This window comes from Streptopelia decaocto, assembly GCF_964273445.1.
Source record: "Streptopelia decaocto genome assembly, chromosome: 4".
Classification (NCBI taxonomy): domain Eukaryota; kingdom Metazoa; phylum Chordata; class Aves; order Columbiformes; family Columbidae; genus Streptopelia; species Streptopelia decaocto.
Window position 1 is genome coordinate 22,150,926 of NC_138658.1, and position 16,480 is coordinate 22,167,405.

General features: G+C 39.1%; 1 protein-coding gene across 3 annotated transcripts in view; it reads left to right on the forward strand.

Annotated features, from left to right (window-relative positions):
* ARHGAP10 (Rho GTPase activating protein 10) overlaps positions 1-16,480 on the forward strand; it is a 150,623-nt gene that overhangs the window by 99,201 nt on the left and 34,942 nt on the right. For all 3 annotated transcript variants that reach the window (XM_082050451.1, XM_082050452.1, XM_082050453.1), the window contains one exon: positions 5,243-5,393. In XM_082050451.1, coding sequence (XP_081906577.1) covers positions 5,243-5,393 — 151 coding nt within the window. The remainder of the gene's footprint in view (positions 1-5,242; positions 5,394-16,480) is intronic.

Sequence of the window (16,480 nt, forward strand, 5' to 3'; positions counted from 1 at the left end):
ACTGCAGGCTTGAAGCCTGATCCACTACTTAAGTCAGTGTGCACCTTTAAATTCTGCTTTTGCATGAGATCAGACTTCAGCAACCATCTAAACTACTGGACTGACTGGGATCAGAGTGACTAACCAGCAGATTTGTTGCTTGATAAGATTTTGAGTGCTACATGGGTTAAGTCTTCTCCCATATGTAAATTGTTTTGCTTAGCTTCTGAGTTTGCCCCCAAGTAGGTCAGTAGCAGGATGCCAATGCTTTCGAGAACTAAATTGTAGGCAACTGATATTCTGTAAATCTAATGCAGTTTAGCTACAGTTTCAAAAACTGTGCAATGCCGTATGAGACTGTGAAGTCCTCAACTAACTTTTGAGGTTGGTTGAGTACATTTTTATTGCTTCTTGTGTGAGGTAATTCAATGAGCAGACTTCATTCTTGTCTTTATACAGGCATTAGTCTAAGCTGCAGTAACTTCTGCAATTGAGACTAGTGATGGTGGTAGATGTGACTTTTACTTGAAGGGAGGCTTTTTTATGTAGCAAAGAAATCTTCTACTAAATAGCATGTTCCAGTCCTGTTTTTCCCTGGGAGGGTATCCATCCGATTGGATACATGCATCTGCCTTGCAATGCATCTGAGAGCAGCAGCTTGCAGTGCAAGAAGATATTCTGAAACGTAGTCAGGTGTTGTCCATACGGTTGTGCAAGTCAGTCAAAACACGGGAATGTTGGTACCGTTTCAGGTGCTCACGTAGTACATGGAGTGTGTGTGGTTTTACATTCTGTCTTCTGAGCATATGCAGTGTGCTTCTGACAACAGATCACTCTTTTATTAGCTGTGAAACAGTCGTACTTTGATGGCATTTAAATAATTAATCAGGCTAGGGTCAAATTTGAATAAAACCAAACCCAAACTGCTTTTTTCCCTACAACTGAAATAAAGCATGCCTGCATTCCCCCCATTCTCATGCAGACATTACAGTGCTTCTGTCGGTGCAGCAAATATCCATTAAAGCATGATGAAAAATACTCATCTGTGTAAGTGAAAATTAGGCAAGACAGAGAAGCTGAATACTGTATGTACCTTTCTTAGGGTGGAGGTTGACCTTCTGCTTGCTTTTCAGATGCTCACCTGCGCAAAACTGTGGTACGAGCTGTGGCAGAGATTTCTGCTGCTGAAAAAGCAAGTCTAGTTATGGGTGGGCTGTACTGGATTTTATTGCCCTACTGAAAAGACAAAAAGCAAAATACCAAAGTAGGGATGAACACAAATATGAGCTGCTGGAAAGAGCAAAAATGACCCCAAACACACTTTCTTTGAGCAACACGGGAAGGCAGGATGTTTTCCTGTTTCTTTTATGTAAAAAAAGTAGTGATCTTTTAAATGGTGGTTTTGTGTGTGGTTTTTTGTTTGTTCTTTGTGTGTCTTGGAGTCCTTCAGGACAAACCATGATACTTGATGGTGTCATTGCTGAGTATGACCATTAGGTTCAGTTTGCTCTGCATGGATAAATTTTCTCGGCAGAGATCTAAACACCTCTTCCAGGAAACCCTTTCTTCTCCATGAATACAGATATTGAATGTGAACAGAAGAGAAAAAGTTCTACAGCTTGTAACATTGCATCAGAGAAACGTAGCAGTGGGAGGATGGAGATTGTGTACCCTCACCTTGGTCCCAGTGAGTGTAGAGCACAGGTGGCCTTCTGCTACCCAGGAGCTCTGGGGAGGTGACCTCTGCTCTCTAGAAAGCAATATGCTACTCACCAACCTTATCCCAGAATTAAAACTTCCCTCCTAATCTGTTATAACAAGAAGTTGAGAGCAGAGCGAGATAAAATAGGGGATAGGCCTGATGCCTGTCTGAGTGTCTTGTCTGGAGAAGGGAACTGACAGCCATCAGCCTAGAGCTGGTCCTGGGTAGTGCTAAGCAGTGCTGTTGGGAAACATTGGTGCACAGCTCTGCCACTAATAAAAAATAAAAGTAGAGGTGGTACACTTATCCTGGCAGTGAAAGAGAGGAGTCAATATGTGTAACTTTTGTTTTATTAGGGGAGAGAGAACTATTCTCGGGAGCTTGTGACTACCTGCTAGCAGTATCACTGTGAAGTTAGCTAGCGCGTGCTGGACTGCTGCTGTTTTAAGTGTGACTTCATGGCTTTCTTGCTATTTCTCCTGTTTATTGTATGGGGGGTTTTTTTCCCCATAAAATGGAACAAACCACCAACCTTTTTTTTTTTTTCCACATCACATAGCTACTTACAATTAGAAATCTACTTGCATTCATTACCTGTTTCCAGGTAATTATCCTGTTGCCTGTCTGGTACTGAGTATCATTGAGTAAGGATCACCTTTATGGTTTTCTTGATTATGTTTTTCTTTTGTGACTCTTAGTTTCTCATGTTAGTAGTCTTAGAAGAGGATATTGAAGGATTCCTGAGAGACAAGGAAAAAACTTTACTGCAACCTAGATGCAAGTCACCTAAAAGCATACAAGAAAGCTCCTGGGGAAAACTTGTTCTTCTCACCATCATTAATTTCAGAGGAGATGCATGGATAAGGCTGTACAAATAAACACAGCTGCAGAATGTGACACAGTAAACAACATGCTGAAACCTCTTGGCAGAGAGTTGTTTACCAGAGAGCCCAAATGCAACACTTAGACCATGGAAAAGATGGCATTTAAAGTTTTGGTACTTTTCGTTTTTTCAGGAGCAAATATTTATCCCTAAAACTGCTCCATCTGGCCTTGTATTTACACATAAGGGGGCACTGTGGTACTGTTAGCCAAGTGCCCTGTAGGTGCACATTAGATTTCATTATTATAAATTGCATCATTTTTTAAGAAATGGCTTTGGCACTCCGAGCACAATTCGAGCTTTGTCACTGTCTGAGAGTGCTGCCGTGTCTGTACTGGGGAAAACCAGGTTGGACTATTTCCTTTCTTCTTTATAAACGTGCTGTTTTTAGAGAGTTCCTTGCACTATTTTGGCGCTCTCTCGTAATCCCTTGTTCATAGGCATGTGAAGGAGTGGGAGCCCGTTTTCTTAACACTGGTGTGGGGAAGTTCAAATTACGTCATTTTACCTCCCCCATGCCAACATGCACTTACTGGGAAGGAAGGTAATGTAATATTTCTACTGGAGCGTTCCTTTGCACACCAGATATAGGCTTCCAGCCCACTGCTGCCCAGTTTTGGCAATATTATCATTCATTCTCTGTTTCCATGGAAAATGGTGTTTGAGGTTATTTTGTACCAGCAGAGTCTTCTACCTGCTAGTACGAGTGATAATCGATTAAGTGGCTATAAACCAGTGTAGATGGGGGTTCTTGGGTCATCTGATTCCTACATGTGTTAATGTTTGGGGTTAACAGGCTAGGGTACAATGGCATGTAGAGTTTCTTATACTTTTAACAAGATGTCTTGAGTGCCTTACCACAGGATGCTTATGGCATTTTTCTCACCTGTAGAGTAGCCTGGTTGGCTTTTAGCTTCATGCTGCACCTGAGATGTGTTGTAATGATCTAAAAATGTATTATCTGTGGTATCTCTTTGTATCTTCTGCATGAATTTCTACTTCATAAGCAGCTTCTCCTTCAGTGATTCATTACTAGTGTCCCCTTTATAATATTTCCTATACAGATACCTGGCAACGTAAAGTTGCAGAATAAAAGAACACCATATACTATTTCATTATATCTTGTTATATTATTACTGTAAGGTGCTGTACAGACACAGGGCATTTCTTGTAGAGCTGCTGTTTGTGTTCTTCTTTATCTACTGGTTTCTCTTTGAAATACATCTTAAACTAATTTGTTCATGTAAATCTGCTATGATCACTTGTAAAAGGCTGTTGTTAAATTGTACATCAGCATACATCGGTCCTCCTTCCCCTCTACTCCACCCTGGTGAGACCACATCTGGAATATTGTGTCCAGTTCTGGCCCCTCAGTTCAAGAAGGGACAGGGAACTGCTGGAGAGGGTCCAGCGTAGGGCAACCAAGATGATTAAGGGAGTGGAGCACCTCCCTTATGAAGAAAGGCTGAGGGAGCTGGGTCTCTTTAGTTTGGAGAAGAGGAGACTAAGGGGGGACCTTATTAATGTTTATAAATATATAAAGGGTGAGTGCCATGGGGATGGAGCCAGGCTCTTCTCGGTAGCAAACAATGATAGGACAAGGGGTAATGGGATCAAGCTGGAACACAAGAGGTTCCACTTAAATTTGAGAAAAAACTTCTTCTCAGTAAGGGTGACAGAGCACTGGAACAGGCTGCCCAGGGAAGTGGTGGAGTCTCCTTCTCTGGAGACATTCAAAACCCGCCTGGACATGTTCCTGTGCGACCTCACCTAGGCGTTCCTGCTCCAGCAGGGTGATTGGACTAGATGATCTTTTGAGGTCCCTTCCAATCCCAAACATACTGTGATACTGTGATACTGATTATTTTCTAGAAGTAAATAGGCATAATTAGACTGTACCCCATATGTGACAGTTAAAGTAGAAATGCTATCAAGTTAAACAAATCTCCATTGCTGGTTAAGCCAGAGAGAAATGACATAGTATTTTGTGTGGAGTAAGGCTAATGATCATGACTCAAAAGATCAAATGAGGACAAGAAGTGCAATTGTTTTATATGCATCTTTGTGAATATCATCATTTAATATAAATGTGACGCAATATGCAATAAGAACTAGAAAAAATTATCATGTGGTATGTTACTATTGTATCTGTGACTAAAAACCTCTCAAAAATTTTCCCTTGCTCTTGTCAGGAGTATTTTTTTGTGTGTGAGCATGTTTGTTTGTTTTGTTTTAATTAAAATGGCCAATATTATAAAGAAATTACACGTTTTGAAAATTAAAATGAGTATTCTGGCAAAATTATAGGTCCTAGCTAAAGCTGTAAAACTTTTTGGTTTCTGGTTCATAATGTTAGTATCCCCCTCTTTCCCCTTCCCCTCCATCCTAGCTGGCAAGCATGGCTGCAAATATTTTGTCTTTGGATTAGCTGATTTGCAGCTTGGTTAATGTGTAGACAGTGCTCATGCTTATTTTAATACTCTATTTATTTATTTATTTTAAAAGCACTCATTAAAGACCCACAGCATATTCCCAAACTTGAAGGAATGGATTTTTGGCTCCTGCCTTCTTTGAATGAAATCCAAAACAAATGTTGTTTGATAATGGTTTGCAGTTGCATATTACACAGGTTGCTCTTTGTGATAAATAATTAACACCCTTTGTGTTCTTGATTGCAGATTTTCAAAACCCTGCCTGATGCCACTTTCCCTGAGCCAATCTCTATGTCAGTATCTCCTCCAAATGCCCCACCAAGGCAATCAAGAAGACAAGGGCAACGTATCAAGAGGCCTCTGGCTGTGTACAATCTCTGTCTTGAGCTGGATGATGGTAAGATGTTAGTGAAAATTTTGGTCTTTGCAGCAGATGGGCTGTGTGTCCTATCATCAGTAAGTGTTTTCATTTGTATATGTGTGTACATGCACCTGCATGCTTGTTTAATTGCTTTGAAACGTGGAAAGAAGCAAGAAGAGTTGAGAAAGCAGAGGATAGAGAGTACTGTCTTGTGACATACATTTAAAAGTAGGACAAACCATCTTAAGTATGCTTTTCCCCTCTAAAAAAGAAGCAGCTCCTGTTTCTGTGTGGAAATGTCTTTGACCTCTGCTCAAGATCTCGCAACCATAAGATAAATGGAGAAAGAACTAAAATTAAAGCAAAACTTTAATGAGAAGAGCTAATGCACTCTACAGTTAAATTCATCTGGATTAAAGGCTCAGGTCACCAGTGCACTGGAGAATACTACTACTTCAGTTGAATCTTTAATATCTTGATGTAACTAGCAGTAAAAACTTGTACATTTGCTTTATTGTTGAAAAGCAAAGCAAAAAACCCCTTGCTTTTCTATGAAGTTTACAGTAGCAAAATACAGTGAGACAAAGGGTGTATAACATCTTATATACTCTGACTGTTGGCCAGAAACATAATAATTTTCCTTGAAATGTCATCGCTTAGGGGTACGTATAGTACTGAGAAGGCAAGTCAGGGCTCATTCTGTGTTAGACATTTTCTCCACCCTATTCCCTTTCTCCCTCCTAATGTTGTTAGTCAATTGTCTTTTCACATGAGGAGTCATGGGATCAGGGTCCAAACCTCAGTTATCAGCAAGTGAAAATAAACAGGAAGATTTTGGCCTCATGTAGTAATATGAGATTTGCTGATGAACTGTCATTAAATCAGCGGTCAACGGTGGTTGATTTCTTAAGGAAAGAGCATGAATATAATACCTACAACAGCTGTAAGTGCAGGTTTGAGAAATAAACTCAGGACTGTTTATTGTCTTAAAGCCAATTTTACAAAGAATTTGCAAGAAATTCAGCATGCTTGCCATCAGGTTTAATTCACCAGAGAGATACATAATCTCTGTGCCTTTCTTTTCTTGCATCAAATATGAAACTAAATGCCTTGACTAGAAGGTATTTAAGGTGCATCTACTTAAAAAGCTTAAGCTGTGTTAATTGGAATAATATGCTACCAAAGCTAAGAAGGCTCTTGAGCTAGATCTGGAATAATAAATTTATCCTCATTTGAAAAACAAAACAAAATTGAAGCAACTCATAGAGTTGTTTACATCTAATTTTGAATGTGAATCCCAGCAGGTCACAAGAAGTACCACAACTTCTCCAATTCCATACTGCAAAGTGTGCACTGAAGACCTGACTTTGGCCATAACACAGAAGACAGAAAATGTTTGGTGGATTGTTTTTATTTATCCAAAAATACAGTGTTACTGTTAAAACCTTATATAAATGTAAAATTTCTCCTAAATACGGTCCATATTTTTGTCTAATTTGGACATCTCAACAAAGAGCAGAACTGGGATTGCTAAAGGCTGTAATTGCTATATATAATACAAAAATTCAGTACTTGTCTGAGAGTTCTAGCGTGGTAAATTGCAGAATAACCTAATATTTTATTATCATGGTAGAACGGTGATGAAGGCTGAACTGCTGCAGTTGAAGACATAATTCCAGGATGGATGGCACTGAGTTTCAGTGGCATCTGAAAATAATATTTCCCCTTGTAACTTCTAAAAAACATATCCTCTGATACTGAAGGTAGCAGTATTCTCAATCTGTTGTTGCTAGAAACTGGCTGGTGGTAGGTCCTGACTATGTGCTGATGTTTATTTTATTTGTGTTTAGCCAGATAGTTATGTCAGGCAGGTTGTCAGTAGTTGGTACAATGGTTGGTTGGCAGGTGCACAGTATACATGGCACTACAGTACCTTGAGCACCTGAGGAACTGCACCAATGAATACAGGATGCTTTAGTCAGCCAGACTGATTAATTATCTAGTCCCTCACTATAGCTCAGTGCCTCTAAATAGGCTCCATGGCCTTGGGTTACTTTGTTCTTTGGAAGGGTGGGTGGGAAGGAATAAAAGTGAGCCTGGGCTTCGTTCCATATTTACCTAGTTCCTTGGCTAACAAATGCATGTTTTATAACTGCTTTCTGGAAGATTTTATCCTGTGTGTGTTTTTAACAGGAAATTAAACATTAAACCCCTTCCCTCCCCCCTCGTTATTCACAATGGCATGAGTTAAGCACCAGGCATAAGCCAGTGTTTTGTATTTCCTGGATATGGCAAAATTATCATAATCTTGTTTTAAACTAAGTAGCTGATACATATTTATACGTAAATATATTTACAGACAAATATATCTCTAAGGTTATTGTAATTAAATATAAATATTTTCTATGCCTTGAAACTAGAAGTATGTTGCAAACAAAAATCTCTCTGTGCTGGAAAACTTCTTCAGTGTTTTTCTTTTAGGATTGTTATGCAAACCAGGAAATTGTTAGAAAAGCGGAAACAAGTCTTTAACTATCAGCTGCTCCAGGGACTTAACAGGCTTCAGAATCCACTGCTTGAATTGGAAATGCAGGATTTGGGCCAGGTTTTCTTTTTAAAAGCACGTTTGCTCTTGGGAAGCTTCTTGACTGCACACAAAATATATGCAGCAACCACCCAGAAAGGGCTGTGACATAAATATTGATGGATATAATAGTTGAAGAACACACACTACGTTTGATAAAAATCTTTATTTTGCCTTCTAGTAATTAGCTGTACTTGCTTCTGATAGTGCATAGATTTTCCTTGTATGTGGCAATTAGGTGATTAAAGCTATTTGCAAACAATTCAGGTATTATATTTACTACTGTAAGGATCTTAATTTCCTGAAAGGCAAACTTAAGTCACAGATGATACTGTTTTTCTCTCAACTTCTTTCCTCTGTGGTAAGCCAGTTACTAAATTTTCACTCTGAAGTTTTTCAACATCTCAGTGTCTCAAGTAGAACCAGGCTTAATGGGGAACTCTGAGCTGCTTTTGTAAGTGGCCTAAGCCTTAAGTTCTTGTTTCAGCAAAATACAAATTTATCTCAGATTTATGTTGGGATCATTTCCAGAGTTTTCTTGACTTCTAAAATGAAGACACGGGATTTGGGCGTATTTTCTTTTCTTTCTACTACCTGTATGAATTTTAGGGTGAATTAAGTAGCATTGCAGAAACTCCTGTGGCTAACAGTCTCAGCTATGTACAAACGACTTTGCCTTCTTCCTCTGTCTCTCTGTGCAGAGAGAGAAAAGGACTCTTACCTAGAATAGGGAGTTGTTTATTCTCTGCTTCTAAAAATGTCATTGGGTCTTTATTTTCCATTTGGACAGTCAGTATATATCAGAGAGCTCTGTTTATATTTCTTCTTGAGGGCAATGCGGAGTTACACTTTTGTTCCCTCCAAATTTTATTTTAATTTTTATATAATTTTCCCTTAGCAAAACAGTTTTTTGTTTTGTTTTGTTTAATCTTTTTTCTGTACCAGAGATGATTAAGCTATTTTGCAGGGCTACTAGAGCAACATGGCAAGAAAAGTCCTGTTTAAGGTAGGCGGTATAATGCAGTCCGAGATGAACAAAGTCAGCATGAGTTTCATAAGTCACACCTGGAGTCAAGAAATGTGTCTTGCTTGGCAACTTATCCAACTACATAATAACTTGTTTTCTAAACAAACCAAAATATACTTCTTAAGCTGCAGTGCTTGCTGATGCCTTATTCTGTTTGAATGCACCATAGGTGTCAAAATTTCTCATCAGCATATACATGGACACAATACACTGGTTTCAAACGGAGGGCTTTTTTGTTTTGTTTTTAAGGCATTTGTCTTCTATCCCCATACTGAGGAACTCAGGAGGCGTGTTGGGTGTTTGTGATAGCTTTCTGCTGTAAACTAAAGATTATAGTGCTTTGGAAAACAAAATGTTGTGTAGAATTCTAAAATAAAAACAAATCAGAATTGCTGCTTAACCCTTTACTTTGAAACTTTGTGCTAACTTATATTACCCCCTGCAGTATTTAGGGAAGCCAAAGTACGATGGTGTCTTAGTGTTAGATAGGAGTAAGTCTTTTTGATTTTATTTTTGTGGGAATTGGAGTGAGATAGTGTCTTAAACTGAGTGATGAATTAATTTGCATGAACTACCATGGCATTCAGTTAAATCACTTCATCAAAGTAAAATGTGATACATGTAATGGTTGCGTAGCTTCCATGTAGTATTCCTTCTCCCTTCTCCTCCCATCACTTCCTGCCCCAAACAAATAAGTAGAAAACCATAAACTTTATTTGGAATTACTGAACGTAAAACCTAGATGTTGAAGAAGCCTTGGATTTATGATGAGACTGGTCTTCAGGGTTGTAACAGCTCAGAGCTGCAAGGTTGCAGGTGTGAAACCTGGCCTTGAACTCCTTCTATTTCTGAATCTGCTGCTTGGAAGTGTTTCTGTAACCTGGCACATGTAGGGGAAATGGAAAGAAAAGCAGCTACATAGGCATATCAACAAGCCAGAAGGGCTTGCAACACTTGCTTACAAAGCTATTGTTAACAGCTGAGCAGAACACACAGGCTGTTAGAAAATAGGTGCCACCAATATTAGATGTAAGGGGAAGAGCAGGATGATTGCTCTTTGCCATGTAAAATTTAAGGTAGTTTATATTTCATCTTGCTGCAAGAATAGTTCCTGCAATTCTACATGACCTGTCACAGCTTTTTCGACCTTATGGCTCTGAGTAGGATGAGTGCTGTACAAAGTAAAAGTTGCTTGAGCTATTGCTAGTAAAGGTGAAGCTTTTTCTTAGGTAATGGTGGGTATGTATAGGGTCCCAGTTGCCTGTCAGAAAACCACCTTCTGCTTGGAAAACTTTGAGTTCCTACAAGGTACCTATTTTCTTGGAGGTATGGAATATTTTTGGTCCATGCTTTGTATACACAATGTACATTGTCTTGCCATTGTAATACCTGTGAGTAGTCTACTTGCTACAGCCAACTTGCTGCACAGTTATCTGAAAGCAAATTTAGTTGTCATAATGTAGTAAGCATCTCCCAACTTCTTTTCAAATGATGCATGTCAAATCTTTGCAGTTGGTGTGAGACTTGCTTTAGTATCATCACCAGTGCTTGTCCTCTTTCAGTATATGAAATTTAGAGCCTGTAGAAATGTTCAAAGTAAACACTTGCACATGTGCACACACATGCACCAGAGGTGTAGGTAAGGGGAATATGAATAGACTTAGAATGAAATGCTGAATTTAAAGAAGGAATGGGAAGTTCAGGAGAAAGGGTCAGTCTTTCCTTAAGGCCAGGCACTATTAAAAATCTCTGATCTCCTGTAGCAATCCTTCGTCTCTTTAATTCTCTACCTTCTGCACACAGACATGCAAGGGCACATAATACTGTAAGAAGGCCAATTTGGCATGGTAAAAGCCATTAATCCCAGACATGGAAGTCACTGACGTATCTTTGCTACATGCCAGCTGTGCTGTAGCCAACCTCTGTTGGTTGAAAGTAGATGCTTTCACCCAGCACACAAGAGTGTACATAGAATGAAGACGTGAAGCTGTTCAGCTTTTCAGCTTCCTATGGATGAGAGTGCATTTCACTGAATGAGGTGTTTCCACACACAGGGTGCTCTGTTCCCTTCACTGGTGACAAAGATAGGGGAGAAGGTCTTGGAGGGGAAGTGAAGAACTTTCCGAAAGTCTGATATGCAAGTTAGGAAATATGATTCTTCTTCCTGTTTTGCTCCCACTCTGTCAGCAGTTTTTGTTCAGTCAGAAAAAAATAAAAAGTATTATTTTTCTTCCGTTAGCTTCTAGAAGTCTTTGTCCTGTTTGCTCTTCTTTTTCTCTTTTATTTTCCGTTTTCTTCTCTTGAAAGTTGCACTTAAACAATGCAAGGTGAATTATATTAGTACCCCTTCTTTCCTTCCTGGCTATACTTGCAACATACTGAACCAACAGGGAGATTGAAAGAGTGCTTACAGAGGTATCATGGAGAACTAATAGCGGTGGGACTAGCATGGCTAGGATTGCAGTCTCCTCTTAAGGCTACTTGATTGGGGCCAAGCAAATTAGCCTCAGAGATCAGGTTAGTGGGAATCTGAAAGCAAGAAGATGCATGATGTGTGGCAGGTTTGGTTATCCCACTGAGCCGAGTGCGTTTCTCTTGTTCTGTAATAGATGTAAATTCACTGAGGACTGTGTTCACTTCTTCTGTTTCCTCGGCCATTAGCACAGCCTGGTGCTGCCTGTGTGCTGCACAACCTCCTGGATCCATCTCCACAACCTCCTATCCACAGTGCAGCTGCGTCCAACCCTGAGCCCCCTCCAAATGTGTAAAAAAATAGATATGCATATATAAATTCCACTTGCAGACATCTAAGCCTGGAATATCAGAGGCATGGAATAAAATGTTGACCTAACTACACTGAGGTAGGAAAATCTGTTTTCCTAATTGCTGCCTTTAAAATTAATCAGCTAGGAGTTTAAGAGGTTCCTCAACGAACGTGTCACCTGGATGTTCAGTTAAAAGAGCTGATAAAACTTCCTTAAGGGCCAAAGGCATCCTGCTTCATCCCTCCCTATGTTGAAGTCACTGTTATGGCAACAGGAGAGAGGTGAACAAAATGAGGAAGGAGGCAGAGCCAAGTGTCACCACTGTACTGAAAATGCTTCAGAGTGGCTGTCTTATGAGAAACCTGTCACATACACAGTGTGAGAGCAGTTAGTCTTTGTTGTTATCTGAATACCACCATGGATTGTGGAATTATTGGTAAGAAACTTCTCTTAAAGAGTCATGGGAAGGAATTGCAAAGTGAAGTAAGCTAAATAGCAAAATAAGAGGAGAAAGCAGCATGATAGGAAGTGACTTTTTGAACACCTTACCTTTTGAGGGTAGAAGGTCTTACAAAGACATTTTCCAGCTAATCAGCGGCTGAATTGCCAACGCAACAGAAAAGGAAGCATGGAAGAATATTTTCATGAGTTTTGGAGTCTTTGATGCCATTTAAGGTGTGCTGCTGAATCAGGGAACTTTTAGCACTCATTATTGCATTGTGCCCCTTTGTGACTTGCTTTGGTTTTGCACAGTTCTCATTCTCTTTGATTAGACTAGAGCTGTTTCGTTGGTAGGTTTCAATATAGGTCTAGTCCATAGGGAGATGTTACCTGGACATATGGAAAACCAAAACATTCAGCGCTACCAAAAACATATGAAAGCTATGGGACAATCCATTTATCTTACAATATGTCAGAGTTTTCTGGAAGTAGCTTCAGTTCATTGCTGCATTTTTCAGCCATGCAGTTCATGTCTGGCATCTGGCCAGCCTGGTAAGGCTGGAGGTCGTGTGTGGTTTCCTGCCAAGCAAGCCCTGGTAAAAAATGAGTAATCTTTGGGTTTAGATACTGCTCTTGTAATCACAGTATACACAAATCAAAAGAGGAACTCCTCTGCATGCTTGTATCTGATTTCTGTTGTGTTTAAAAATTTAATTATGTGATATAAATTAACACCCCAACCTTGTACCCATGACTCCGTCTTGAACTGTTTTTCTACAGCTTGAAGAATAAACTGGCATTATTTACACATTTTAGTTTTAGCTTGCTTAGCAAAAGGCTTACCTTCAATTCTATGTGTCTTTGGGATTTTATTGAAGTAAAGAAGTAATCCAAGCAATATTTATCCTGAATTTTGAGAGAGGACCTGCAGTGATGGAGATATTTATTGAAAGTAATTGCTGAATATCTAGAAAGATGCTTGTAAGAAATTGAACTTCTTATTTTAGAAATAAAAAAGTATCAAAAAGGAGGAGGGCAGGGGAATGGTCCTAAAACCCCCACTTGCCCCTAAGTAACTTGCAGATGAGCACATTTCCTTCCCTTTCCTAGCCCCAACTCAGACACCCACCTTTCTGGCTACAATTCTTGGCTTGCATCAGCCAGTCTTGAGGCAAATTCTGTCTAGTGCAGCTTCCTCCTCCTCCTGACGTATCTGAATCGTTGTGGAGTTGGGAAAAAACAGTCTTTCTACAGGAAAGCTGCTTTGTGCCTAAGATCCATGTGCTTGTACATGCATGATTTGAAAAAATATATAAAAGTTGGCCTCTATCTAGGAAAAATCTGTAGTCAGCTATAATAGTTGTGTTAATTATTTTGTCTGAGAGAAAAAAATACCTGGCACAGAGATCTAATTCTTGCTGCATGTGTTTTGAAAGATAGCAGGAAACTGATGGATATATGGGCTGTCTGCTGTCCATTTGCTGCATGGAAGCTCTGTTGGTTTTAGGGTGTATGAGTCTACTGATATCTAAACTTACGGAAGAACTAATGGCGTACTAAGACAGTACTGCAGTGTATAAGATTTGCAACATAATGAGGATAATGGATACTTTTTGATAATGAAACGCGGTAATGTAGAGCTATTTTTCCTGAGTATTTACAGGAATTTGACCTCCAAAATGCCCGTTATTCAGGAATAGTGAAATAACTGTCTTAGTTTAAGCATTCTCTATTATTATTTTTAACCAGATAATACATCATTATTAGCTTGCCTTTATGTGTTTCCACCTTAGTTTGGAAACTTACGTGTTTAAATAGCACAATTTCATAGTCTGGAAGCAAGTAATAAACAATTCTGTTGACCAGTTTCAGTGGTGTGATAAACAAAAGTACCCAATTTCCTCAGAAACAGATGACTTCATTAATTCAGAAAACTTTATAAATTTGGAGAAGCAGAAGAATGAGTTCACGTGGTGCCTGGCATGATTACTGGTGATTTGCACTCTGAATAGTGACAAAGGTTGCAGCCCTGCATCCAGAAAAGACTGTTCCTGACTGCAGAGTCCTCTGATTGCTCTGATTATCACATAAGATTTTCTCACTACAGTTACTTCTTACTTTCCAGGAATGGCTGAATCTTTTCTGGAGTGAGAGTATTCCTGTAGGCAAAGAAAAATGCAAATACGTTGCTCATGTGAACTAGTGATATCTTTTCTATGGGTTTGGCTGATTAAGTGGATTAACTGTTTCCTTTCCTTTTACTTAAGATGTGCTGATTCAGGACACATTCCCTCTTGATTTCTGTTATAAATATGATGTGAATATTCTGGGACTCAGTACCAAGTAATTTATTTTGACTTCTGTTGCCATTGTAACCTAACTGGATTCCTCATGTCAATAATATAAATCATATTGGAATTCTTAGAGCATCTTCTAAAGAAGATAAGGTTATTTTTTTCATAATATATTGTCTGACTTTTTAAAGTGATTGGTAACTTGTATCATGGGATCACTTCAGTTTTTTAACTGAGACAACTTAATCTTCAGTTATGTTTTCATGCCTGTTTTTTCTGTGGATGCTGAAGCTCTGGTGTATGGAACTAAGTTCTTGCTTGGCAGAGGATATTTACGATACTCATATTTCCTTTCTATCCCCAATCTATGACATGCCTATTAAAATGAAAACATAGTATATACCCACAAATTAACATAAGAGCAAAGCTACTTTCTACTTGGTTAAACTTCTGTGTTATTGTGGAAAGTTAGCTATTTATGGTGAATGAATGTTTGTTTTCTCAGAGCTGGATGCAGCTGTGATGCTGATGGGAGAGGATGGGTGGCTGCACAGGAGTGCAGCTGCTGCTTCCCCAGCTCGTGGTGCAGAAAATGTCAGACTTGAAGGTGATATTAGGGATTTTGCAGTATCTTTAATTTACTCTTCTCTGTAAATTCTCCCCATCACTCCTTGTCTATGACTAGGCCTGTGTGGCTGTGTCAAATTGGAATAAAACATGTCTTTTATCCTCTTATTTTGTCATGATTTGTGTATCTGATGAGCACTTAAAACATATACAACAGTTCTGTTCTGCCTGTTCTGTGTATCACAGTAGAAACTGTAGTATATGCCTCTTTTGCTCCAGAAACATTCACTTTCATAAACTGCTTTTATCCCCTGTCTACCTCTAAACTATACATGCTGGTTGTAATATTGTTGCTTAAAGATTAGTCTTCCTTTTAATAGTAAAGTATGTAATTCTTTGGTTTACTTAAGCTGAAGTTGGAAGCAAACTCTGTCACTCAAGCAAGTAACATAGCGTTAGCTCTCTGTTTTTTGTTGGTTTTATTACCAATGTTTTTTCTTATTTAGAATTCTTGGAGTAAAGTAAGGATCTGTTATTGACACTGCCAAAGTATTTCAGTTTCTTTCAATTTTGGATGCCAACAAAAAATATTCTTAGACTAGACAGATGGAAAAAGGAGAGAAAAAAAGGCAACTGGGAGGCATGTCATGCTCAGTTAGGTAGAAGCTGGGTTCAGATTTCTGCTGTGGAGGGTCTAAGAGCCTTTACTATCTGAAGCTCATCCAGACAAAAGGGAAAAGAAATTGAGGGTTACATATATGTTAGAGGAAAGCTAAATGAGGTAAGTCTTAGTCTATATCGGTGCTTTCTTACCTTGTAGGGATTTTTCATTATGAGAAAGGGTGACATGAGGCAGGGAAGGGCAGGGGGAAGGAGGAAGATTATTTGGGTTAGAAACCAAATGGTACATAGTACCAGTTAGACACAACCAGTAAATGGTTAGGATGAACTTAAGCTGTTTTATTTTCTAGATAGGGCTGGTCTGAACTACGAACAGCCATAAAAACAAAGCACGGGTGTCTGCTGCAGAGGCACAGTGAAAGCTTGAAGGCCTGGATGAGTGTTGTGATTAGAACAGTGAAACAAGAAGATAATTTAGATGACAGTTTAAAAGGATCTGAGCAGTCAAAAAATTTAAATAGTATGCAAAAGGTGGTGAGAATGTGAAACAAGTTTTAACTCTGTTGAAAGTAAAATTGGATCTTAGACCTATTTGCGTAGGATGAGGAGGCGAGTTGTAGAAGCAGCTTGGTGGCAGCTCTAGAAAGACGGCCTTGCTGAAGGCACTCAGAAGCTTCCCACAAATATAGGGAAGGTGAAGAGTTGATGGATGGAATGTTGACAAAAATTTATGAGGTATCATACAGACTTACTGCTTTTACACTGGGAACCCCCATGTCCTTCATCTATTTTGGCACTCTTTGGCACCCAAATATGAGAGAGGC